At 41.4% G+C, this 27,942-nt stretch overlaps 1 protein-coding gene across 1 annotated transcript in view; it reads left to right on the top strand.

Annotated features, from left to right (window-relative positions):
- flna (filamin A, alpha (actin binding protein 280)) overlaps nt 1-27,942 on the top strand; it is a 73,036-nt gene that overhangs the window by 18,928 nt on the left and 26,166 nt on the right. The window contains exons 3-21 of the mRNA XM_039800461.1: nt 5,846-6,097; nt 7,330-7,427; nt 9,121-9,268; nt 10,084-10,202; nt 10,323-10,400; nt 12,197-12,359; nt 13,762-13,962; nt 17,307-17,444; nt 18,951-19,077; nt 19,439-19,575; nt 20,973-21,169; nt 21,355-21,468; nt 22,259-22,402; nt 22,505-22,628; nt 23,198-23,358; nt 23,471-23,561; nt 25,202-25,371; nt 26,747-26,864; nt 27,198-27,310. Coding sequence (XP_039656395.1) covers nt 5,846-6,097; nt 7,330-7,427; nt 9,121-9,268; nt 10,084-10,202; nt 10,323-10,400; nt 12,197-12,359; nt 13,762-13,962; nt 17,307-17,444; nt 18,951-19,077; nt 19,439-19,575; nt 20,973-21,169; nt 21,355-21,468; nt 22,259-22,402; nt 22,505-22,628; nt 23,198-23,358; nt 23,471-23,561; nt 25,202-25,371; nt 26,747-26,864; nt 27,198-27,310 — 2,693 coding nt within the window. The remainder of the gene's footprint in view (nt 1-5,845; nt 6,098-7,329; nt 7,428-9,120; nt 9,269-10,083; nt 10,203-10,322; nt 10,401-12,196; nt 12,360-13,761; nt 13,963-17,306; nt 17,445-18,950; nt 19,078-19,438; nt 19,576-20,972; nt 21,170-21,354; nt 21,469-22,258; nt 22,403-22,504; nt 22,629-23,197; nt 23,359-23,470; nt 23,562-25,201; nt 25,372-26,746; nt 26,865-27,197; nt 27,311-27,942) is intronic.

Raw genomic sequence — 27,942 nt, 5'->3', positions numbered from 1 at the left:
TATTTCATCGCATTACTTTCTGCTACGCTCCCGACATAATTGCCACAGCCACTAGAGGGCGCAGCCACCAGAAACGTAAATACAGGCTGTAATTGCTGCTTGTGCAAACAACGTCCGGGAGCGTTTTTTCGGGGGACAGCACTCTCTATATATCCTACATGAATAAATATAAGGATACGATGAGCGTGCTGTGCTGTTTTGTCCTTCGCCTTTACAAGATCTCGGGACTAATTTGCACCAGATGTTGCAGTGCAACCTGAATGTTGTGCAAAGCCTTTCCCCCTGCTGTCGCCCTTCTCTGCGCTTTCCCCTCTCTCCCCTCCCTCCCTCCTTGAGATACTGGGATCAGGTCAGGCTGTGGGTCAGGGGCTGCAATGATGTCATAGCGATGCCACTGAGGGCGGGAGGGGGGGGGGGAGGGGGGGCTGCAGCAACGAGCCAAATGGATGAGTCATGGGAGTTTTTGGGGCAGATGGTGCATCAACCACAGACACGCAAACTCTCCATACGGTAGCCTCCACTAACTCTGTATCTCTAACACACACACAGACGCACACACTCAACACAAGGGTGGGGGGGGAGGTATGAGTCAGCAGAGGGGGGGAGTCTGATCTGCGGCAGTCTGTGTCCGTATATGGGCTCCGTCAGGCTTGGTGCGCTGTGGTCTGCCGGGAATGCTGGCAGATTCCTTGCATGTTTAGTGGCTTTGTGTGTGAGAGGCATGAATGAAAGAGCAACACATATACACATTTCATCAGAAAGTGTGTGGGAATTTATGTCCTAACATAACATAAGCATTCCTCGATTAAAGAAATTCTTAGTCAACTAACACTCATATGTTTTTGTTGACTTGAATCGAATGGTTTATTTAAACGACAGATGCATAAAACTGAATTTCTCCACGAAGAACCATGCAAAAGCACCACTTTAAATCTTGTGTTTACCAGAAATGTGCTCATAAGTTTCTTACAAATAATAAGCCATGAAAAAAAAAAAGCACAAAAAAATGACTAAATCTTGGTTGACCAACATCAAAACGAATGATTAGTCGATTAATCGACTTAAAGGGGGCAGCCCTAGATGCCCCGGACTGGACAGACTTGTTGGATCCCAAAAACTGTTAAGGCCCTGAAACCATCGGCAAACTTGTGATGGCAGTTTTTCACTATTTTTGACAAATTATTGTTCAGTTAACTGAGAAAACTCAACATTTATGAGCAGACTCTGTGGGCTTTTCTGCTCTTGTTCTGGTTATGTTGTGGCCCTGGCCCAGAACTGCTGTGTTTGTACTGTGGTGGATGACAGGCCGCTATGTGACACACCCCTACTTTAGCTGATCTACATTCCTGAATGCAAGTACCAACCTGTGGGACACATGCACACCCCAAACACCCCCTCCCATCTGATAAAGCCCCTTGAGGCAGATGTGTGATATTGGGTTATATAAATAACATTGACTTGACTAGAAGTATAAATTAGAGCGGTCGGTTTAATTTCTGTCTTTAGGCAACATTTATATTTCTTCTTCCCTGTCTGCTGCTCTCTGGCTCTCCTTTTACAATCACGCTTTCCTGACTCTTGCATCTTGGTTCGCCTCATCTTCTTTCCGTCATCACTCCTGAGCGATCTGAGTTGGCACTCGGCTCCTATAATGATCCAGCTCACTCAAAGTTCCCATGGTGATGATGGATGTATTTTTCCACTGGGAGCAGCTGACTTATCATGCATCGCAGGGTTGGCAGCTCGAGTGCACGTCTCTCTGTTGGAAATACAAATTCAGACGAGCAGCACTCTGGGATGGACTGGGTTGTCGCACTTGTAGTTCTGCACAGAAGCAAATAACTTTTCTAATTTAAAGTTGTGGTATCCTAACCGTAATATTAAGTTACAACAAATGCTTATCTGTAAGCTCTACCGTTTACTTACCTATTAAGAATAATAGTTCATTTCCTTACCCTGTTTGAGAAGGTATCTGCTAATAAGGGATGTTCCAGAAGGAGGCGCTACTACACTGAGTTCTGAATCGGAGTATGTTCCACAGACCGGATGACAACACTAGCTAAGTTGGACCCAAGAAGTTGTTGCTAGCGGGAGACATGTGAAAGTAACTTAAGTAACTTGTAAATACGTCATGACCGCCAGTTTGTATTAAACTTGCAAACGTATTTAGATGTTGTGGACATTCAGTTCTTCCATAGAAGGTACAACAAAAGTCATCTGATGTAAAGCATGCATGTGTCTCTGTGCATTGGATTAGCTTTTTTTGTCACGTCTTAACTAGGGCTGGATACCGAATTTGATTCTTTTTAGGCACCGACCGAATTGCCTCCTTAGTCAACTATCGAGAATCGAAAAAATGCTTCGTCATTCAATACCAAATTTCAATACTTGAGGAGCGACAGTGAGCCAATAAGCATGCAGCATGCTTCTACCCAGATCTAATAATGCTTGCTGATTGGCTGTCTACACGTCGTAGAGGCAGGCAGGAAAAAAACTACGTTAACGCACAAGCTCACGTAGTAAGAGCTGAAAAATAAAAAATAAAGATTTTTGCCGTAATGTTGTAATTTCTTTTGTAAAAAAAAAAATGTATTTTATAAAGTATAAGTATCAAAGGAGCTGCTGCCCCCGCGACCCGACCCCCGGATAAGATGGATGGATAAAGTATCAAAGATCTTTGAACGATGCCCAGCCCTGGTCTCAACAGCCTTTGTTTTCTGACCGACTTGCTGCTCTGCTCCTCATCTTCATCATGCATGGAATTCCAACCCCGCCCCCCTTTTTGGTTTGGACCCCCATCCATCCCGACCCTGTCTTGGCCTAACCGCTTTCAGACCCTCCCACTGCAGGCCTTAAATATTCAACCTTTTCAGTAGCCCCAGCCCCCAACTGCAGCCCCAGCCCTCTTATAGGGAAAATAAAAAACCTAAGAAACAAAAATCCTTCAGGACCTTATTGTTGGTGAAGTTGAAATGCTGCTGCCAACAATTACTCCAGCCTAGACAACAATAACAAAATAAGTTAAGTGGACAACGATGTAAGCAGCGCTGGACTCAGAATAGCCTCATAGTCCCAAAAATGTTTGCTGTTTTTCAGACTCGGTCTCCTCTCTGTTCTCATGCTCTCTGCCGCCCTTATCAGAGTGTTGAAGAATCTGAAATCACAGAGAAACTACTTACTGGACACAGCTGGACACATGTCCCTATGTCCCCCTAAGGTCCAATATGTCCATTCTCCTGACTGTTCCTCGGGTTTGTTTGAGTCCGTAGTAGAGAGAGACTGAATATCGGCTGTTTGTTTTTTTTGCCAGTTTGCAGATGATCTGTATCGGCGTTTTATTTGCCTGATAACCGATAAATTTAATGAATTAAAAAGTTTTCTACTTTGGCTCGGCTACAGCTCTGTATCGGTCCCTCTTCTTCGGTTTCACTCCCCACTGAGTCTGACTTAATGTCCCCCACAACACTGTCTGACTATCTCTTACTGGGTATTATGTTGAAAGTTTCTAATTCTTTAAATAACTTGCTTAAAGCATTTAAACAAAGTTTTGTGTTGGAGTTCGTAACATATTCAAAAATCTGAATTTTGACTTAAAGTTTTTCATTTTCACTGTAAATGCATATCGGTTCCAAATATCTGTAATCTGTTTCATTAACTGCTAATAATTGGTATCGGCATCGGCCTTGAAAAACCAGTATCGGTCGATCCCTAGTCCGTAGCGCTGAGACTCTTGAAACGCTCTGTCTCGTCCAATACTGTCTGCTGTCTCTGTGGACCTTTTTAAAAATCAGTTGAAGACCTCATTTTTAAACAGGCCTTTGGAAGACCTCTCCGCGCTTCATTTTGATGTAGTACCTTGTGATTTAGTATCTTGTGAAAATAGTTTTAATATGTATTATATTGTATGTTTTATGTAATGCGCTTTGGGATTTTGGTTACACTTTACTTGATATCTACATAAGAGTGACATGAGACTGTCATGAACGTGTCATAAACATTATAAACAAGTCATGAATGTTTATGACATGACGCTTCTTTCAGTAAGTGTCATTTGGTTTTTGTCATGACAAGTTAGGGTTAGGGTTCCTGTGACATGACACTGTCATGTGTTCATGACAGTGTCATGTCACTCTTATGTAGATACCTTTTTTTTTTTTTTTTTATCCGTGGAAAGCGCTATATAAATATATTTCACTTACTTAGTTACTTACTTACTATTGACAGACATTAAGCTTTTAACTTTTCAGATACCCTGCAGAAATAAACTATCAGGCCCCATACGTACACCCTTGATAGCCATCGGCACCTAACCTCAAATCCTTCCAGGAACCAGAACATTTCCTCCTTTTTAACATCTAATCGCCATCAGCTAGGAGACACACACACACACACACACACACACACACACACACACACACACACACACTTATTGCTCCACCCTTCCCTCAAAGATGGACCTGAGCAATCAAGCCTCCCGATCAACTGCTTCTTGTGCAACATGCCTACACAAGATTGTGTGTGTGTGTGTGTGTGTGTGTGTGTGTGTGTGTGTGTGTGTGTGTGTGTGTGTGTGTGTGTGTGTGTGTGTGTGTGTGTGTGTGTGTGTGTGTGTGTGTGTGTGTGTGTGTGTGTGTGTGTGTGTGTGTGTGTGTGTGTGTCTTGGTCATGCCTGGGCTAGCTTCTGGTTGCATCACTTTCTCCTCAGCTTGCAGTGGAGCGCGTGGCTCTGTCTGAACACAGACAAAATGCCTCAACCAAACATGTTACTAGATGTGCTAGTTGCGTCATTCTGTTGCAATATGGACTGGTGTGTAAGTGGCCGAGTTTAAATCTATAATGAATTATCCAAAAAAAAATACATTTAAAAAAAAAAAAAAAAAAGGCTGCACTAAGATCAAGCAGCACCAAAACTGATAATTTACTTGAACAGTATTCAGAAAAACTCAGTCCCTGCAGTCTCAGGGCTGCGATGTGCCTGAAGCCAGCGTGACATCTGTACTTAAAAGTACCTTGTGTGAAGTCAACATAAACTCACTATCTCTCCTCCGATCAGGCCAGACCATGGTCCATGATTTCTAGGTATGCATTCCCACTCCTCCTTGAAGACGTAGCCATACATTAGATCGCAGATAGCCCGAGACACTCCTGAGGGAGATTTGGAAGCTGAAGCACCAGATCCTTACTTCTGAAACTCTTTTTGAAGCAGGGCTGCGGTTTTAAAAATCATCTTTGTAAAATGTTCAAATTACCTTCAGCCTCCTTTCTTTTCATTGTACTAAAAAACTCTTAAACTGAAAAACCTTCTCAACTAGAAGGGCACTCGGAGAGCCCGGACCAGGGCTGTGCAGTTAATGTGAATTTGAATCGCAATTAAGATTTTGGCTCCTAATGATCACCAAAACAGAGTAATTGAGAAAAACGATTATTTTACATATTACGTTTTGCGAGTGAACTCTGATTTTTATCTTGTGTTCTGAATGGAGGAAAACAAATTTGGTTACACTTTACTTGAAGGTATCTACATAAGAGTGACGTGACACAGTCATGAACGTGTCATAAACATTATAAACAGTCATAAATGTTTATGACATAACGCTTCTTTTAGTAAGTGTCATTCGTTTTTTTGTCATGACAAGTTAGGGTTAGGGTTTTTTTTCTCGTAATCCTGCTGACAGCCCAAAAAAAACTCCTTGGTGGAGGTAATAATAACAACAATTTCTTTGTTTCTGTGATTTTGGACGCCTTTTTTATTTTTATTTTTTTACTTTGTATGAATGTTAAACCATGGTAACGTGACTTCAAATCTGCTCCCCTCCCCCCCTCTCTCTCTTACTCTGGACTCCAGACTCTAAAGCCATCGTGGATGGGAACCTGAAGCTGATCCTGGGTCTGATCTGGACCTTGATCCTGCACTACTCCATCTCCATGCCCATGTGGGATGAGGAAGAGGAGACTGATGACGGCAAGCAGAAGACCCCCAAGCAGAGGCTGCTGGGATGGATCCAGAACAAACTGCCCGAGCTTCCCATCACCAACTTCCACAGGGACTGGCAGACCGGCCGGGCCCTGGGTGCCCTGGTTGACAGCTGTGCTCCTGGTGAGTGAGTGAGTGAGTGAGTGAGTGAGTGAGTGAGTGAGGTGAGTGAGTGAGTGGTGTGTGTCACAGAAAGGATCTCAAATTATCACCAGCAAAGGAAGTGCTAGAAACTTTTATCTAGCTATCTTTTAGCACCATAACTGTATGCATGCAACAGTGATTGACAGCTGCAGCTCTCAGGTCAGGTCAGGGAAAGCATTAGTGCATAATTCCCATCTGTGTGAGAGTAAAAACGGAGGGCAGGGTTGATGATGAGGTGAACAGAGTGGAGAGGAGAGGAGAGGAGGGGGGGGGGGAAGAGTGCTGAACCTTCCCATTATGGTCCTGTAAAATTAGGGGAAAGGAGGAGACAGAGGGGAGGAGGGATGTAGGTGAACGAAAGTGAGGCGTAAAGGAGGTTTCTGTGTACATGCTCAGGATGTTTGGCATACCTGTGGAGCACCCATAGGCCTTGAGCCACAGATAAGGATTTCCCTGCAGCAAAAAAAAAAGTCCAACCGTGTCCAAAAATAACAGCCCCTGAGACCTGAGAGTCAGTTCTGAACAAGGCGATAAAGAAACTGCTGACAAGTCTTTGATAATGAAGGAACGTCATAACATCCAATGGATGCGTTTCAAGGGCAGAGATCTCGATGCGCCACCGAGACAGATGTAGGTGTGACCCAACGCCTAATTACTGCTGCCGAGTCGCCTTCAAATAAAGATTAGGCGTGTTTTGCATTCTGCCTGTATCAGCTGGGACGGCGTCAAGGCTGTAACTTCGGGAGTCAACATCATTTTACAGACACAAGACGCTCTCACTTTGTTTGTAAGGCGAAGTTCACGTCTACTTAAATGTCCCTTAATTCAGCAGAAACACCGCTTCACTATTTTATACTGAAGGCACTTCCTGACACGCAACAACTAAGTGTTGCTACTTAGTTTCTGACGCTCAGTCTCTCGCATTCACTTAGCAAGACAAAGTGTGTGTCTGTCTGTCTTCAAAGAGCAGCATCTCCTTTCTTTGCTGAACAATAACCCAATATATTATCACACTGTGCATATATTAGCTAAGAAATCGTGAACCGTTTCAACAGTAATAACCACGTTATTGTTTTTAACTATGCGGTAATGTTCCAACAACAGCTTTAAATGCCACTTCTATAGGTGTGGATACAGTGAACTCATTATATTGTCATGATATGCTTTGCCCTACTGCTTCTTGTCCAACTGGCCTGCTTTCTCTCCTGCAGGTCTGTGTCCTGACTGGGATCAGTGGGATCAGACCAAACCGGTGGACAACGCCCGGGAGGCCATGCAGCAAGCTGACGACTGGCTGGGCATCCCACAGGTAAAATAAATAAAAATTTTACAGTTGACCTAAGATGCCTCTTTTGAAATAAGAAATATTAAAAAAGAAATTCTCTTACCGATTTTAGAAACCAAATACAATTTTGCAGTTAAATATTCTTTATTATGTAGTTAGTCATATTTGTTTCTTTTATAATATATAAAGTTTTATTTGATTACCTAATAATGCACTTAGAAATACACATGTCCTCATGCCAACTCTTGAGGACAGGCAGTAGGTGCAGATCGGAGCTGCACGGTTCTCTCTCTGTGTGTGTGTGTGTGTGTGTGTGTGTGTGTGTGTGTGTGTGTGTGTGTGTGTGTGTGTGTGTGTGTGTGTGTGTGTGTGTGTGTGTGTGTGTGTGTGTGTGTGTGTGTGTGTGTGTGTGTGTGTGTGTGTGTGTGTGTGTGTGTGTGTGTGTGTGTGTGTGTGTGTGTGTGTGTGTGTGTGTGTGTGTGTGTGGTTTTGTGGCGAAGAGATGAACGGCGGCATTTTCTGTCAAATACTTGAGTTTCACCAAGTTTATTTGCAGAGGGAAAGTGGAATTAATAACTATTAAACTATTAAATTAATAATATTTTTTTTTTTGCTTTCATCAAGAAGAGGTGTCGAAGCTAGCTGTATCGATAGAGCGATAAACACGTGTCTACTTGAGGTTTACTCCATACGGAGGTTGCATATGGCAGTGAGAATTAGTTATATTATTATTATATGAATTATTATATCAATATTATGAGTGACTCTAAGTCCTGACAAGAGTTGGCAAAATACACAGATTTACTAAGCTAAAACGCTAATTTTCATTAGCAAAGGGCAATGTACGAAACCATCAGGTAGCCGCTTCTCATTTTTTTAACGCTGCCGACCGTCTCTTTCGCCGATTCAAATGACAAACTTTGCTGGCGGCAGGTTATATCAGCTGTCACTAATTAATGTTAATTCTGAGTAAGTTGATAAAATGCCAAAATAAACATGTCTGTTGTCAGATGTGTCTGTCAAAGATCGTTTGTGTGGAAGAACCTCCGCTCTGTAACGCCACTGTACAACAGTGTGATACGTCTTCGTATCCGTAGAAGACCCCGAGTCACGTTCTCCCAGTTCAACTTAGGTAGCTGGTTGTTGGGTTGCTCTGAATGTCTGATGGCGTTGTGTTGCCAAGATTGGCACAGTGCTGGCAGCTGGCACAGCATAGCGTGCTGACAGTTGGCTCTGTGGTCGCTGCTGTTTCCGCCTTCAGCTCTGTTTCTGCTTAGAAAGTGGCCTTGTCCCTTCCCCTGCTGTCACTGTGGGTTGTAAAAGCAGACAGTAAGTGTGTCTGGATGACTGTGTGGCTGCTGGTTCGCATGTGAGTTTATCTCAGGTACTTTCTGAGCAGAGGAAGAGGCTGGTATGTGGTTTTGATCACAAAATCACAACGATGACAACAAACAAAACTATGTTACTATGTTGGTGGGTAAGAGTCTCCATGGTACCTAATCAAGCACTTCTCCTTCAGCAAAAGTTCCATGGTAACTAAACAAGCAACAATTATATATATATAATTGTTGCTTGGGTTATATATATATATATATATATATATATATATATATATATAAATATATAAATAAGCCAACAATAGAAAAACTGCCTTCTGCTAACAATGAAAAACTGCCTTTTAATTTGGAAACCACTTTTTCTTGTCTTGGCCTCTTAGGTGATAACCCCTGAAGAGATCGTTGACCCCAATGTGGACGAACACTCAGTCATGACCTACCTGTCCCAGTTCCCCAAGGCAAAACTGAAGCCTGGCGCACCTCTACGACCCAAACTCAACCCCAAGAAGGCCCGTGCCTATGGGCCAGGTACACACACACACACACACACACGCGCGCATCTGCTGTTAGACTTAAACAAGGAAACAGTTGCAGTTGTTTTGAGCAGAGCAGCTGGATCAGTTTAGAGCAGGGAGGATTTACATGTTTACAGTCACGGACCCAAAAACTGTAAGCTAGTCCGAGAGGTTTGACTCGGGCAGTAAGGGAAGTAAGGGAAAGGAATTTAAACTCATCCTGTAGATTGTTCTGGACACTGCCTTAAATGTGACATAGATGTAAGATTTTTTTTCCCCGATTCAAATCGATTTTTTTATTTGAATGATCTGACATCGATGAAAGAAATCTAGAATCAACTGGTATTTCTGTATCCTATGAAACTGGAAGATGAAGGAATCCATTGATATCAACTATGTCATGCTAGCTTGTCGGGAAAGGGAGTTAAATAACGCTCCAAAGATAGTTTGTCGGGACGCTCCACAGTTAGGCTATATTATGGCGAAGGAAAAACTGGCATGGCCATTTTGAAAGGAGTCCCTTGGACTCTCAGTATACGTCAATATATCTGAATGAAATGTCACTTAATACTCACTCACTGTAGAGTCTGTAGAGCTGCACTTTATTGTGTTGACTGCTGTATCCAGGCAAAGACCCCTTTTTGAATTGCTATTGAATCGAATCGGAAGTCAAATCAGGACCTTGTGAATGGGAATCAAATTGATGGATGAAAGCTGTGACGATACCCAGCCCTAGTCTCTTCAGCCCTCTTTGTGTCACTACAGGATCTTATATGATCTATACACGGCACATATGTTAATGTACTGTCCCAACTCTCCTTTCAAAAGGTGTCGAACCTGTTGGTAATGTTGTGATGAAGAAGGCTTTGTTCACCGTGGAGACCATCAGTGCAGGAATGGGAGAGGTGCTGGTTTACGTGGAGGACCCTGCAGGACACAGGGAGGAGGTGAGGCACTGGGGAGTGTGGGATGTTTGTTTTGGTCCTTGGGAAATACTTTACCTTTTTTTTTCTTTCTGGTCCATCATGGCATACTCTTTTGGTAACTTTTTTAACTATTTCCTCCAGGCTAAAGTGACAGCCAACAATGATAAGAACCGCACCTACTCAGTCTTCTACATCCCTAAAGTCACAGGCATGCACAAGGTAAGCTAAGAGTTCTGACCTTACATGACTCTCTGAGGGGCCTTGTGGACTGTTTACAGTGGAAAGTAACTGAGTACATTTACTCAAGTACTGTACTTTAGTACAGTTTTGAGATACTTGAACTTTGCTTAAGTGTTTCCATATTGTGCAACTTCTGCTCCACCTCATCTCTCACAGGGAAATATTTAACTTTTTAGTCCACTAAGTTTATCTGACAGCTGGAGTTACTAGTTACTCAGCATATTTTGCACATTATTTGTCATACAGTATAAGGAAACCTATAGGCTACATTGTTCTATGAAAATAATTGAGTCCTATTTAAAACAAAAAAAGAGGGAACAAGTCAGTGCCAGTGTTTTTCAACCTGTTTTCAATGCAAATAGCGTGTTTCAAGAATAAACTAAAATGAACTTTTATTGTTTTTAATTGTTGTGCAGAGCTGCCTGTCTCATTTGTAGAACATTAAGATTAAACACATATTCTATTACAGTCTATGGTTTTTAGGACTCAAAAATAGGGAAGATTTTGTTAGGGATGGACCAATTATCGGCCTGGCCGATTATCTGGGCCGATATTTGGCAATTTGCAGATTATCTGTATCTGTGTTTTATTTTACAGATAACCGATAAAGTTAATTCATTTAAAAGTGCGCTGCTTTGGCTCCGCTGCAGCTCTGTAAGCAGTCTGCTACACCTGCAAACAAACTGTTAGCATGTTTAAAAACTTCAGGAAGCTATTTTTGTTTTCTATTTATTCAATTCAATTTTATTTATAGTGTCCAATCATAACGAGAGTTATCTCAAGACATTTTACAGATAGAGTAGGTCTAGACCACACTCAGGAGGCAGGACGTAGCAGGGTGTAACAGGTAGGGCTGCTCCCTCTTAGCCGATTAGTCAACTAATCGGTCGTTTTGGTCTTAGTCAACTTAGATTTCTTTAGTCGATTAGTCATGTTTTATGCTTTTTTTTCCATGCTGAATGACTTATTTCCAAGAAACGTACGAGCACATCTCTGGTAAAGACAAGAATTAAAGCGGTGCTTTTGCATGACTCTTTGTGGAGAAACTCAGATTTACAGATCTGTCGATTTAAATCAATTAATCGATTAGTCGATGCAATTAAATGCGTATTAGTCGACTAAGAATTTCTTTAATTGAGCACAGCTCTAGTAACAGGGCATAGCAGGGCGCGCAGCAGGACCACGGCGATAGCTGCAACCATGATTTAGTTGCCATCCTAATCCAAGGAAACCTGCTGGGCGAAAAAAAAACATAAGGACTCCGGGGAATAAGCTCCCCGGAGCTAGGTTAGTAACGAGTATTTCTGGGACATGGATGCACACAGATGGAAAGAGAGAGGAGAGAGAAGCATTTTCATATTCATTTTTTTTTTTTTTTTTACAGTGTATTATGTTTAAATTTTCTGTTTCATAAAATAATTGCTTAATGCATTGAAACAAACTTTTGTGTTGGAGTTTTATAACCTTCCAAAATGTTAATTTTGACCTGATTTTAATATTTTACTGTAAATGCATATCACTTCCAAATATCGGTTATCGGTTTTATTAACTACTAATAATTGATATCGGCATCGTCCCTGAAAAAAACTGCATCGGTCGACCCCTAGGCTTTGTAAACTACAGTATTTTTAATCACTTTTAACAGTTCACTCCTTTTTTGTGTGCGAAGAAACTGAATTTGATGCTTTTTAAGACTTTTCAAGACCTGCGATGCCCTTTAAGTGTGACCTGAGCGTTCCTGACACTCGGTTCACTCTGTCCTTTCTGCTTTGTAGGTGACTGTGTTGTTCGCAGGGCAGCACATCTCTAAGAGCCCCTTCGAGGTGGAGATCGGCATGGCTCAGGGAGACTCCAGCAAGGCCACGGCCCAGGGGCCGGGCCTGGAGCCCTCAGGAAACATCGCCAACAAGGCCACTTACTTTGACGTCTACACAGCAGGTAATACCACGGACCACTGTGTGAGGTTTGGTTTCTGTGCTATCATCAGGTTAGAAAACACACGGGTCACACTTTGAGGCGGCCTGCATATCAGTTTAAGTTCACAATAAATTTTGGCCCGCCTAGATGTGCGATAAACCAAAAAGACTTAATAACGCAACACTCAAAGCTGAATTTTTGCAGTTTTGCCGACTTTGACACTGAACATTGAAATCACGATTATTTAAAGCTATAGTGCGTAGTCTCTGCCGCCCCCATGAGGAATTGTAAGTAATGACAACAAAACTGTCGGCGCGTCCACATGATACAAGCCTTCCCGCGATTCACTCAGGACACAAGACAAAATAAGAGTTTACTTGCAAACCGTGATGTGCAAAATAAATGATTATTCTGTTTGTGATCAGGAGCCGAAATAGTAATCGCGATTTAAATTTCAATCAATTGCCCATCCCTACTTTTTTGCTGGCGTCTTTAGGGCTTGATGTCGACCAAACTTTACGTGAGAATGCTATATGAGATGCAATAATACAGTCAAAGATATTTAACTTTTTTGCTTAAAGTCACTGTACGTGCCAACTGTTTTGCACACCCTTATTCCATTATCTCTGTCATGCCCCATTGCATATTTGCTCAGATGCACATCTTTACCTGCACTGCTATCATATCCTATCATATCATATCTGTTTACGCTCTTTTGCACTATTCTTAACATTATACCTATCTATGATCCTCTGCACTAACTAGTACCATCACTTTGTACTAACTGTATATTGATCTCTTTACAAAAACTCTGCTTTTTTTTTTTTTTTTTTTTTATATTCATTATAACTGATCTACATCACTACCTAGACCACTATTTGCACTAACTGTATATTGACTCTTTACTACATTCAGTATTAATATAGACTGTCTTTTCATATGTATATTGTGTTATAACTGATCTACATCAATAACTAGACCACAACTGTATTTTGACTCCTTACTACATCTCAGCAGTGTTATAGACTGTCTATTCATGTATATTGTGTTATTACCATATCACTTTGCGCCGGCTTTGTAATGCCTACTTATTCTGCACTTTATGTAGCCCATTGTATTCTGTATTCTTGTATTGTATTGAATGTGAAACTGTATGTTGTTTGCACGCTTATGCTTTTCAGATCGCCGTTGCAAATGAGAACCTGTTCTCAACGGCCTACCTGGTTAAGTAAAGGTTAAATAAAAATAAAAGCATTTAAAAAATGTCTTGCCCTTAATGTGATTCTCATTTTCCAGTGTGGCCCTTAGTGTAGTTGAGTTTGACATCCCTGGTCGACCAGGATATGTTTTATTGTGTGCTTTGACTCGTATCCTACTATTTTCCTAACCTTGTATCCCCTCATCTCTCTCCTGTTTCTCTCAGGCGCTGGTGTTGGCGAGGTGGAGGTGATGATCATTGACCCTGCCGGCAAGAAGACCACGGTGCCTTGCACCATAGAGGACAAGGGCAACAGTAGCTACCGCTGCACCTACAAACCCATCCAGGAGGGCCAGCACACCATCTACGTCACCTTCGCCGGGGGCCAGATCAGCAAGAGCCCCTTCACTGTCACCGTGGGAGAGGGTAAGAGTTAGCAGCACTATACCTATTAACAAGGGTGTAACCTTGGTTTGAGAAGTAGGGGGGGGCACAAAACCTTTTGTATTTGAATCATATTTCCTGCATTTCTACATAAGTTTAGGGACTATGATGATACAAAATCCAGAAAATAATTAAAGCTCCATTGTCTAATGTTTTGAGTTGATTCTTAGCAAAAACCCCTTTGTTCTTTCACAAATATGTGCTCATTCATGTGCAATTGCTTCCACCAACTAATCAAAAGTATTCTCGTAAGCGTAGAATTTAAACTCGGTGGCACCGTGACGAATGCCAGGGGGAGATTACTCGATCTGCCGGCAGTTTTGAAAGCCTGTTGAAGATGGAGGATCACGCTGATACTTTACTAAATTTAGCTTGCATTCGTTTGGGAACCTGATAGCTGGTGTTAGCAGTGAAATGGTACCAAAATAACGAAAACGTAAAACTATTATTACACTGGAAGGAACACACACGGACGAACTCGTACTTCTTGGAATAATACGGCCACCGTAGGAGTTAAAACGTGATCGGAATGGGAGGGGCTAGAAAGTAATATTCAGTTGGTTGTCATATACAATTTCACCACTAGATGGGACACAATCAAGGTTCAAAATTAACTTTTTCGTCCAGTAGCCAAATGGCTAGTGAATGTTCAAATTCTACCAGCCACTCAACATATTACCATTGTTTTTTTGGCTGGTGAGTGAAGCAAATGTACCAGCCACTTGTATATTTTACCAGCATTTGGCTAGTAGATGGTGCTAATATTGAACCCTGGACACAATGTAGATTTTTGATTGTAATTATAGATTCTTCCAGAAAATAAGAAAGAAAAAGATGTCTTGCTTTCTTTATTGTTTAAAATAGGGGCAGATCACTGAGACTTATAAATAAAATAATATCAAACAAATTTGAAAGTGGGGGGTACATAAACAGGAGTTTGAAAAGTGTGTGAGGGTGGGGGCATGTCCCCAGTGGAAATTATGCCCTAGCCTATTATAGTAATATTGTGTAGGAGGTCAGGGTTTTTCCTAACTCAGAATTGGTCTTTGGGGGGTGACTACGCACAACACTAATGAGTAATGAGTGTGTGTTACCCTATTTGACGGACCTCTTTCTATCTCTCTATTGTTTGGTAAATTACTATTTAACACATTCGGAGAGGATTTGAATTGCTATCTTTTCTCTCAGTTCTTATCATATTAGCACTGGTGGTCCTTTTGATGCTGGCTAAAACCTCTTTGGGGGGGCGCCAAAAATTGGATGTTACTGAAACATTCTGTGCTTTAATGTCAAATGATCTTCCCTTTAAATCACCGACATTACATTAATGGAAGTCCAAGATCTTAGTCTCTAAGGACTGAGATTTTTTTAAACCTTAAAGGGAAACTTTTTCAACCTGGACCCTATTTTCCCATCTTTTTTTGTCTAAGAGACTGACGTGAAGAACATTTTTTGAAATTGGTTAGGGCGGCAACTAAGTTATTTTCTTTGTCGATTATTTTCTCGATTACTTCTTTGCTCTATGAAATGTCAGACAAATGGTGATTCCCAAAGTCCAAGAGGACGTCCTCAAATATCTTGTTTTGTCCACAACTCAGATATTTAGTTTACTGTCACAGAGGAGAGAAGAAACTACAAAATATTCACATTTAAGAAACGAATGACTCGAACCGGTTAACAGATTTTTAAAATAGTTGGCGATTGATTTAATAGTTGACAACTAATTGATAAATTTTGCAGCTCTTCAATTGGCCCAGTATCAAGCAAGGTTTTTAAACCAAAACCACTCTGGTTTGGTTGAAATAAACTCTTAATTCACCCATTTATAAAATATGCTGCCTATATACACGCTAAAAGTATTGTTTATTTAAATGGAGTCTGGTGGGTTTGGCGTTCTCGGGACTTATATCTCTGTAGGGATCCTTTCCAGAATGTAGTCAGACACTTAGAACAGGCAAAAACAGATCTTTTAGAGGACGTAAATTGACGGTGCGCATTTGCCCCCTAGGGTTACATTGCAGCCCCGTTCACGACTGCCGGTTACAGCATTCTCGCTCAATACTGGACCAATTTCAATGATTTTTTTTATTCACATTAGACACTTAAACAGCAATGCATAAGAAAATAGGGTCCAGGTTGAAATATACTGAAATATACCCCTTTAATATTTGCTCAGCCTGCTGTTTTCTCTTCAGTTGTGTCTAATGCTTTCCTGTCTTCTCCTGCCACTGTACTGGATGTCGTGTCCTCTCTCTTCTCTTCCCCCTCCCTTCCCTTCTTCTCTTTGATAGAGGCCTGGTGGTATCTGTCCTCTCTCTGGAACGGCCTCTTCCTTCTGCTGTCATTTCCTGTTTCCTGGGATCTCTCTTGGGTACCCACTGTGTGCGATTGCATGAGTGTGTGAGCTGTGTGTCCTCCATGTAGATAGTGTGTGTGTGTGTGTGTGTGTGTGCGCGTGCGTGCGGTGTCTGCCTGCCAAGCTCTTAACTCAAAATGACTCAATCATCAGATGCATGAGGAAATGCTCAATTAAGAAATTAGTGATGATGATATGATGATGCAATTTTTTAAGGAATTCATTTCAAGCAAGTTTTTTAGATTAATTGGACTCACATTCTCCATTTATTTTGGAAAAAAAGATAACACACATTTCTGCTTAACCTGATAGATAAACCTTCTTACATGCAAGATTCATGTGTTTATCTATTTTGTAATTAATTATTATTTGTTAAAGTGATTCTGACAATTACACCGGACCTGCATGCGTCAACCTGCTGACCTCAAATAGGTTTTAATACAACATGTATTCTCTGTATAGAACTGTATCCTCTTAGAGTGCCAAGTAGTCCACTTCCTGGAACATATCTTGACCCCCTTTCAATAGCGCCTGTTCCTGTGGGCTTTCCTTTGCTTCCTGCAGGGCATCAAACTGTGACTCAGCAACTCCTATTTTATGCACTTTTAATCAGTCGATGTGAAGGATACTCCACTGTGTGAGCCTTTCCACAGTAGAGGAAAGGCTCATTTCCTTGACTGTGTTCCATCAATTCACTCTGTGGGATAAGACAGATGCAATAAGAGGCACAGGAGGGGTGTGCAGGGTGGGAGCAAGGTGGTGAAGGACAATTGAAAAGCACTGAAAGCTTCCCAGCAACTCTTCATTCTTCTCGAAATTGATGGATGTACAACGTGGATGGGAATTGTTTTTGGTTTTATAACTCCCCCAGCATCTCTTTCCCCCCCCCCCCTACCACTGAACTCACACATAGTCAAACTGTCAGAATAGCTGTCTCTGTGTCTCATTGTGTGTTTGTGTCTCTCCACAGCATGCAACCCCAGCCTCTGCAGAGCTAAGGGCCGCGGTCTGCAGCCTAAGGGCCTGAGGGTGAAGGAGACTGCAGACTTTCAGGTTTACACCAAAGGAGCCGGCACCGGAGAGCTCAAAGTCACCATCAAGGGGCCCAGTGAGTGGCACTGCAAACACCAGTCTTGTTTTGACTATTGCATATTGGTTTGTCAGCTCTTTCCACGGTAACTCATCACTTTAGTAGAGTACTGAATGCTGCAAGTAGATCGTAAACCCCATTTGAAGTATTGATTAACTTGTGAATATATTCCTCAGATAGGCAGCTGTTTTCAGTGAAACAACTCCACTGTACACTCCCTTCCTACACCTCACCGCAGACACAGTTAGCTACTAGCTGGTGAACAGAGTGGAGCATTTAGCAGCTAAATGCTAGATATTTTTTTCAGGAGTAGGTGGAGACCAAAGAAGAGTTATAAGACGAGTGAATGTTGGAATTTAATTCATCAGGTTGCCCGAAACCAGTTTCCAAATGAATGCAAAACTTTCACAATTTCTGCCCTAATGTTTAAATAAGCCACTGTTTGCTAACATATTAGCCGAATCAATTGCCAACTGTTTTCAATGGAAAGTAGCTACAGCCTGTGCTAATTTCTGTACGTGTCCATACAAGACGACACGTTTAAAGGATTGCAATACATTTTGACAAAATGAAGACAAAGTAAGCTTGACAGACTCTTACCAGCTTTATCATTAGATGTTATTATTTTTATAATTCAAGCAAAGACTCTCCTTGAGCTCTTTTTTCTAAAAGAAAAAAAAGTCAATATAAGGGTATTAAAGTGCTCATATTATGCTTTTTGGCTTTTTCCCTCTCCTTTATTGTGTTATATATATTTTTTGGAAAAAACCCGCCCAAAGGGACTTACAATCTTCAAAAGAAAACACTGTTCACAAACTGCTCCAAACAGCTCTATTGTAGTCCAGCCTTTACTTCAGAGACAAACGCGGGTCACTTTGTAACACACGTTATAATGCTCGCCTAGCTGCTAGCGTGGCACGCCCTCATACTCTGCTTCTGACTGACTAGTAGTCCTTACCTAGGTACTGCGCATGTGCCACTCCCAACAAAGATGGAATAGAAGTGTGGAAGCATAGTGTGCGCTATTACCGAACTTGCATAAACAGACGCAGCGCAAACTGCGCTAGTGTTAGTAAATTAGGCCCAGAGAGCGCAACACACAGGGTGAAAAGAGGAGCTGCAGCAATGTGCAGTATGACAAAAATATGGTGTTTTTTGAAAATGTAACCATGTAAACCTATTCTGATATAACCTCTAAATACAGTTATGAACAGTTCAAATGAGGAAACACCCTTTAACTGTTTCATACAAGTGACAATATGATGTAAACGGCATTGCCCCAAAGTTACCAAAGACTAAATGTAGGTTCAAGCATCATCAACTAACCTGAATGCTGTGTTCGTTATTATACCCTGGCTGGATTGATCATGCACTCCCAGTGTGCTTATAATGTAGTTATGATGCCTTGCAAAATACAAACAATAAAGTATTTATTTCTAACTTGGCTCCTAAAACTGCCTGGTAAGAAAAATTGGTTTAAAATTTTTTTTTTATACTAATGTGATCAAATGTGTGTTTTTACAGAGGGTCTTGAGGAGCCTTGCAAAAGGAAAGATCTTGGAGATGGCGCGTATGGTTTTGAGTATTACCCCACCACACCTGGAACATATAGCATCACCATCACCTGGGGAGGACAGCACATCCCCCGCAGGTACACACACTTGGAAAAACAAATACGACAGTTAAACTATGTTGATTTAGATAAGATTAGATCAGATCAGATTAGATGGACTTTATTGCTCCCAAATTGCAACTATTCAAAAATAAAGATAAAAGGAAACAATTTACAAATACATATACAAGTGACTAATAAAAAAGTACAACCTACTTAAATAGTATTCATAAAGATGTAAGTAAAACCTAGTTTTTGCAAGTTGCACTTAGTGCAGTATTGTGATGTATATGAGTTTTATATAACACTCAGTGATGAATTGTTAAAAAGTTCTATTGCCTGCGGTAGGAATGATTTCTTGACTTGTCAATGTGACCGATCGCTCTCTGCTCCCGTTCAGTCCCATTGAGGTTAAGATTGGCGCTGAGGCCGGCCCGCAGAAGGTGAGGGCCTGGGGTCCAGGGCTGGAGAGCGGCATTGTTGGCAAATCTGCGGACTTTGTGGTGGAGGCTGTTGGAGACAACGTCGGTACACTGGGTACGTAAGATAAAGAGACGGCAGAGATATAAAGGATCAAAGTCTTAACCTTCAGCTAATCACTGACAGCTCTTCTAAGCGGTGTTTGGTGTTTTAAGCCCCCAACGCGTCGTCTTCCCGGCAACGCTGCATGGAAGGGTTAGGGTTAGGGTCAGGTGCCTTGAAGTCGACGGTCGCAGCGCTGCCTTGAAGTCGACAGTCTTAAAACACCATCGCGCCTTCTAAGCAGGAGCGGAGCCAGATGTCGTAAACATTCGGGGCTCAGCCCAAACCTTGGGTGGTCCAGGGAGAGTTATTTCCGCATCAGCAGCAGCTATATGCACTATTTTTCAAGCCATTTGCTAATACAATGCCTAAAAATCTTTACATCATTCGGAAAAACAGCCGACATTTCTGGTTTAGATCTAAATGTTCTCCAGCTGTCTACATCATTCTGAAACCAGAACATAAATGATGTTGAGGATGGCTTATTTTCACTCCTGCCACTTAAGCCTTGTGTTGTCTTCGGGTCAAATTTGACCCGTTTTCAAAATGTCTATATCAGAAATATGAGTTTGTTGTTAATTACCTAATTTTTATTTACCCAAAGATAACACTGATGATTCCATGCAACACGCTTCGCAAGGACAACAAATGATCGGATCTCTACTCTTAATTGAATTTTGGGTGTTTTATAAAAATGTTTAGCATTTGAAAAAAAAAAAAAATGGAAATGTTTCGAAACAGTATCTCAACTGAACGTTGACATATACCAGTCTGTGATTATCTTTCCTTTAATAGTAGTCTAAATAATTCAGAATATCTGCTTTTTTAAACTCCATTATTAGGTATAATTTCCTATAAATTAGGTTTATTGACCATGAATTCCAAAAATAAGTGTAAAACTAGTAGTTGGCATCGTAGTGAAAAGAAGCATTAAATGTAAAAATAAAACCCGGCAAAAACACTGGAAAAACAAACGCCAAAAGTGGAAAAAAAAAAAAAGTGTTGATTTTGACCTGGGAGGACGACAAGTGCATGGTCGAATGGAAGACAACACAAGGGCTAAGAAGAGGGAAAAATGATCTGATGTTACTATTTTTAAGTTACATAACGTTATATGTAACCTTATGGTAGGGCAGGAATTTAGCTCAAGAGCATCACTAATCTTGAAACCTATTTTTGTTTAGACTATGCTGGAATAGAGTTCACAGAACGAGTAGCGATATATACTTTTTGCTCCGTTGGTTTGCCGGTCCAGTCTGAGGGAAAATGACACAAAGTTGAAGTTCATTTAAAAACCTAAAAGATTTGGGGCTTTTGAGAAAACATTCTGGGCTGGAGCCCCAGAAGCCACCCACCCCCACTGCTCTGCCCCTGCTTCTAACCCTGCTGTGTTTGTGTTCTTCCCCGTTCAGGTTTCTCTGTGGAAGGTCCATCTCAGGCCAAGATTGAATGTGACGACAAGGGCGACGGATCCTGTGACGTGCGCTACTGGCCCACAGAGGCTGGGGAGTACGCAGTGCATGTGCTCTGCAACAGCGAAGACATCCAGCACTCTCCCTTCATGGCTGAGATTGTCAACGCACCAAACAAAGACTTCTACCCCGACAAGGTGTGTGTATATACACACACACACACACAAACCCAGGGACACGTGCACCTACATCGTCGTGCAGCTGCAAAACAGACATGCAACTGACTGATCGGTTATTTCTTTTAATGTTGAAATCATTTTTGTCATAGCCCTTTTAAATGTAGGACTATATTCTGAATGCTCCATGGATGTGTTTATTCCAGGTTAAGGCGCACGGTCCAGGCCTTCAAAGCAGTGGTTTGGCTGTTGGAAAGCCCACTGAGTTCACCGTCGATGCTAAGCAAGGAGGAAAAGCTCCTCTGAAGATTGTTGCTCAGGTAGGGCTGTGTTTGTGTTTCAGCATATGACCAGAAATGTCCGTTCGCCTAGTAGTCCCCGGCGAAGTGGAGTGCACAGGGTATTCAGCCATGTTTAGTTAGATTCCAAACCGTAGGGAGCAAAATGCTCGGTTGAAAGGGACCTGTGTTACTGTGCAGGGAAGAACTGAACAACCGTTCATCAGTTTGACGAAAAACTGAGAAGCAAGATTACCCATCAGTCATTGCGCCTTGCTGGAATGACACCGTAGATCTTGTATATTAATCGAATCACTTTTTTTCACAAGTTGCATACATTTCAATAGAATAAGTTTGGTAATTGTATTAATTTTTGTTTCAATTTAGTTCAGTGGTGTAAAATTTCTAAAGTAGCAGCAACGTATCCAAGGTGTTTACGTTACATTTCATTCAGCTGACGCTTTTATCCAAAGCGACTATCAATAAGTGCATTCATCCATGATCCATGGTACGAACTCAGAACAGCAAGAATCTCATAGAAGTAAAATAGCTTCAAATAAGCCAAACTACAAAGTGCCACATGTAAGTGCACTGAGGAAGTGATATCTGCGTTGGTGATGTGGCAGGGTGTTCCGAATGGAGGAATTTTGTCGAGGGATGTTCCCTTAACTGGCATTCCCTGAACAGGGCGTACTATTTATGTACACTGTGGAAAGGGAATGCTCCTCGTGTGTAGGATCATCTGGTCCAGTTTCCGCCCCTCAAAAACTGCTGTTTTCATGCCATAAACACATTGTCTTATTTAACTCTCTGGTTTTCCACATTTGCACAGGATGTTGAAGGTACGCCTGTGGATGTACAGGTTAAGGATAATGGCAACGGTACGTACGCCTGTACTTACACCCCACGTAAACCTGTAAAACACACCGCCATGGTCTCCTGGGGAGGAGTCAACATCCCTGACAGCCCATTCAGGGTGAGTACACAGACACACCTTTTTTAGAGAGGGTTTACACAAAGCACATTTCATCACAGAAAAGACTCCTAAGCTGTTGTGTTTTGTTTTTTTCTATCCCAGATGAATATCGGAGCAGGCTGTCATCCAAACAAGGTGAAGGTGTCAGGACCTGGGGTGGCCAAGACCGGCCTCAAAGCCTTCGAGCCAACATACTTCACTGTTGACTGCGCAGAGGCTGGACAAGGTAAAGCTAAAGAAAACTGCTGCATCTTTTCACACAATAAATCACAGCGCCATGTTTTCTACCACTGCGTATAAGCAGACTACTTTTTCTTAATTTTTTTATAGTGCGTTTATTTTAGTTTTCTCCCCTTAACGGAGTTGAACTAGAAGGGCACTCGGAGTGCACAGACCTCTACCAAGGCCATGCCCTATCTCGCAGTGTTGACCAAAATGTGAAAAATAATCTGTGTATCCGTCCCGTGATGTAGTTGAACTAGAAGGGCACTCTGATTGCACAGACCTCTGCCAAGGCCATACCCTATCTCGTCATTTTTCACAAAAGTGAAAAATAATTTGTGTATCTGTCCCCTGATCCGCTCCGAAATATAATGGGCTCTCACTGGCCCAATGCTACACCCTTTCACCAACTTGCTTTTAAATCGAGCAAGTAGTTTTTCCATAATTCTGCTGACAGAGAATCAAACACACAAGCCGAACTGAATACATACGCTGATTGGCTGCATTGAATGGCTGTGGAGCAATAGTTGAAATAATGAGTGTGTTATAAGGACTTTTGTCTCTGGCCCTAAGGTGACATCAGTATTGGAATCAAGTGCGCCCCCGGAGTGGTGGGACCCGCGGAGGCGGACATTGACTTCGACATCATTAGGAACGACAACGACACGTTCACTGTCAAATATACTCCACCTGGAGCGGGAAGCTACACCATCATGGTCCTGTTTGCTGACCAGGTGAGTCTGACTCATGCGTCGTTTGGAGCAGAGCAGGATATGCAGGATGTGTAAGATCGAGGATTGTTAGAATGTCCGTTTGAACACGGTGTTGCTTCTGTTCCTTGTTTAGGCTATTCCAATGACACCCATCAGGATCAAAGTGGATCCTTCTCACGATGCCAGCAAAGTCAAGGCAGAGGGACCAGGACTCAGCCGCAGTGGTAAGAACACCTATGCAGTCGTTGTTCAGTGTGAAATATTTCAATTTTTTGTTAAAGGGTAACTTCGTTTTTTTTTCTTTCAACCTGGCCCCTATTTTTTCCATGTTTTTGTGTCTAACGGACTGATAGGAACAACAATTTTTGAAAATTGGTCCAGTATTAAGCAAGACCGCTGCAGTTGGCCCCGGTGAATAGAGCAGCAATGTAATGTTAATGGGCAATTGCGCATCTTCTATTTACGTCCCCAAAAAAATGCTTGTTTTGCCACTGACATGCTCAGATTATTATTCTAAGTGTCTGACAACATTATGGAAAGGGTCCTTACAGAGATAGACCTTTTTTTTAAAGACAAAGGTCCCTTTTGTTTAAACCGAAACCGCTCCATAGCCCACCAGACTCCATTTTTAAAAAAAACTGTAATTTCATCATGGGAAAACAGACTTCATTCAAAGTCGACAGAAACAGAATAAAAGCCGTCTTGGTTCGTCTTTCCACTGTTCCAACAATCCCCGCTCTTTTTTTTTTTTTTAAATAAACCCTTGATTTACCTCTTTACATTTGGAAATATGCTGGCTCTATAGACGCTAAAAGTATTGTTCATTTATATGAAGTCTGTTGAGATTGGCGATTTCGTAGCTGTTCCTGGTTAAACAAAAATGATTTTACTCTTTAACAAAAAGGTCTATCTCTGTAGGGATTTTCTTTCCATAATGTAGTCCGACACTTACTGTGTAATACCAATCTGAAGCGGTCAGTGGGCGGGAATTGGCGATTGACATTTGCTCTAGAGGATTACATTGCGGAGCGGTTCGCAGCTGCCGGTTACAGAACTGGACCAATTTCAAAGATTTTTGTTCACATTAGTCACTTAGACACCAATGCATGGGAAAATAGGGTTCAGGTTGAAAAAAACAAACAAAATACCCTTTTAAGCTATGTTGGTGATCGCAGCTCGTACCAGCTAGCCAGTTTGTCTATTTATTGCAATCGCACTTCATGAAACAACCTAGAAAAGAAATAGTATTTCCTGTGACTATTTTCCCCATACGGATCAAAGTATGGTGGTGGACTGGTAGCTGAAGAGGTGCCAGTTCACCTCCTGGGCACTCCCAAGGTGTTCTTGAGCAAGGCACCGAACCCCCAACTGTTCGGGGGCCTTTCCATGGGCAGCCCCCTCTCTCCATTGGTGCATGTATAGGTACTGAGCATGTGTGTGTAATTCAGGCCTGTGTGTAATGTTAATAATAATAATAATAATAATAATAATAATAATAATAATAATAATAATAACTTTTTTGTTAATTAATTAATTTCCCTTGCGGGATTAATAAAGTATAAATTATTATTATTATTATTATTATTATTATTATTATTATATAAATTGCTGAAGTTTGAGAAATGGAAATATTATGTGGCCAGGTTAGCTCAGTTGGTAGAGCAGGCACACATACGTATATAAAGGTTTACTCCTTGACGCAGCGGCTGCAGGTTCAACTCCGACCTGCATGTCATTCCCCTTCTCTCTCCATTAATCTGTCAAGTGAAAATAAAGGCATAAAAAATGCCCACAACAATAATATTGTTATTACACAGTTTTAGTCCAGACTCGCTGACTCAGATGAGCCCTCTGTCTCTTTCAGGTGTTGAATTGAACAAGCCCACTCATTTCACCGTGAGCACTAAAGCAGCAGGAAAGGCAAACCTGGACTGCAACTTCAGCGGCCCAGCCAAAGGAGAGGCCGTCAAGGACTTTGAAATCATCAACAACCATGACAACACACACACTGTGAAGTACACACCTGTGCAGCAGGTAAGAAGGGAGAAGCACTCACACATTACAACATGCAGATGCACATTTTGACCTGTAGGCACAACCGGCCTCCGTCGAGTCACTCTCCGCACAAATATACGTAATAGTTTGACAATTTGGGGGGGAAACACTTATTTGCTTTCTTGCCTAGAGTTGGATAAGAATATCAATACCAGTCTCATGTCTGTGCGCCAAGTATGAATCTAGAGCCAGGAGACAGTTAGCTTAGCTTAGCATAAAGACTGGAAAAAGAAAAAGAACCTTATGGAATGCCATTTTATTCAGTATTAAATAAATACAAAAATAAATAAATGAGGCAATAAATATATAAATGTAAAACATATAAATAAGTCAATATAGTTTAATACAGTAAATAAATAAATAGGTTGTACTTACATTTATTTTTAGGGGACTTTTATTTCATAATGTCACATTTATTTATGTCCCTCTCTATTTATAGACATTTCTTCTATTCAAATGAATGGGCGTGGTTATCCATAGAACCTAACCCTACCCCCCCAAAAAGACAAGTTTAGGTTTTGCTGGATTCACTTCCTCTAACCAGTTACTGAAGTGACCACTGGTTCCCTTTTAAACCACGTCTTTTTATTTTATATTATGGTTTGTGTACAGTTTAAACAAATCAAATAATGTGGTAATTATTGAGCAAAAGAGATGTTGGTAGGCGATTCTTTCTTCTTTTTTTATGACTTAGCAAGCTAGCGGTTTTCCCCCTGCTTCCAGTTGTTTTGCTAAGCTAAGCTAAGATAATCACTTCCTGGCTCTAGTTGCATAGTTAAAGCTCCATTGTGTAATGTTTTGAGTTGATTCTTAGCAAAAAAACCTTTGTTCTTTCACAAATATGTGCTCATTCATGTGTAATTACTTCCACCAACTAATCAGAGTATTCTCGTAAGCGTAGAATCTGCCATTCAGAATACATACGAGCAAGTCGCTCAGAATGGGAGGGGCTAGAAAGTAATATTCAGTTGGTTGTCATATACAATTTCACCACTAGATGGGAGAGATTCTTACACAATGTAGCTTTAAGTAACAGACATGAGAGCGGTATCCATTTTGTATCTGACTCCTACAAAAAAGTGAATAAGCTTATTTTCCAAAATGTTAAAACTATTCCTTTAACTGGATTCAGTCATGTACACAAGCTTTTTTATGGTATCCAATGACAATTATCCTAGTTTATAGCTAGTTTATTGTACATTGCTGGATCTTTAGAAATGTCACAGCTGTAATTTGCTTGTCCAATCAGAAACCGGCTGATGTCTTTATATAACGCTATTATTATTCTGTCCCCCTTTCCTACATAATGATTTGTGTGATCACATCTACGTCACTCCTTCCTTTCTTGCCCCAGGGTCCCCTGGGAGTTGCTGTGACCTACGGTGGAGATCACGTTCCCAAGAGCCCCTTCAACGTTGCCGTGGCGCCCACACTGGACCTCAGCAAGATCAACGTCACAGGCCTGGGAGACAGTGCGTACTTAGAATTATGAGATAATAGGTTATTAGTGTTACTGGTTAACTTACTTTTTATAATTTTGACTTTATACTTTATATTTTTGACTTACTAGGTAAAATAAATGATATCTCTGAATGTTGACTCACTAAGTAAATAGTTTGACCTGGTGTTTCAATGTTTTCAATTGGTAAATGTGTCTTAACATGAATATAAAAAAAAAATTTGCTCATATGAAAACATTTACATTATCAACCATAAAGTGGATTATCTGGAATAGTCTTTTTCCAACCTGATATCAGTCTGTTTACAGATCTAACGTGCTCTCTTTGCTCTGTGTGTCATTGTAGAGATGACTGTAGGCAAAGACCAGGAAGTGACCGTCAAATCAAAGGGTGCCGGTGGTCAGGGGAAGGTCGCCGCCAAAGTGACCTCGCCATCAGGGAAGCCAGTGGTCAGCAAGGTGTGGCACATGATTTGCATTCTTTTTTTCTTTTTTTTTTCTCCAAAAAAGTCTTTGCGAAGCTTAGTGTCCACATTGAAACCATATGTGGTCTTCTCAAAAGTTCCTTATTTTTATAATGTATTTAAAGCTATAGTGCGCAACTATTCTATATTCTTACTGAAGAAAAGTCTGTTACATTCAAGCCATGGCCAAATGAGCTAATTAAGACTATCAGCTCCACACAACTCTCTGGATTTCTCAGTTTGGCTACGTTGAGGTGTCGTCCTGAAACTTTCGCGCAGAAGCTCGAGTGAAGATAATGACCTTTTCTGAAGAGTCCATGTTTTTTTTTAATCCTCCGTGTCCTCCTTGGCTACTAGCAATTGCTTGAAGGAGGGGTGGGGGTGGTGTTCGATCACGGAAGGCTTGTATCATGTGTAACTACGGTGTTGTCATTACTTAGAATTCCTCATGGGGGAGACAGAAACTACGCACTATAGCTTTAAGTTATAAATGTCTGACATTGGGCACGTGGGTAGCTCACCTTGTAGAGCAGGCGCCCATATATAGAGGTTTACTCCTCGACGCAGTGGCCGCGGGTTCGACTCCTACGTGCGGTCCTTTGCTGCATGTCGTTCCTCCCTCTCTCT

The sequence above is a fragment of the Perca fluviatilis genome, chromosome 5, assembly GCF_010015445.1.
Source record: "Perca fluviatilis chromosome 5, GENO_Pfluv_1.0, whole genome shotgun sequence".
Lineage (NCBI taxonomy): Eukaryota > Metazoa > Chordata > Actinopteri > Perciformes > Percidae > Perca > Perca fluviatilis.
The sequence above is the reverse complement of the archived record's forward strand: the minus strand, read 5'-3'. Positions and strand labels throughout refer to the sequence as shown.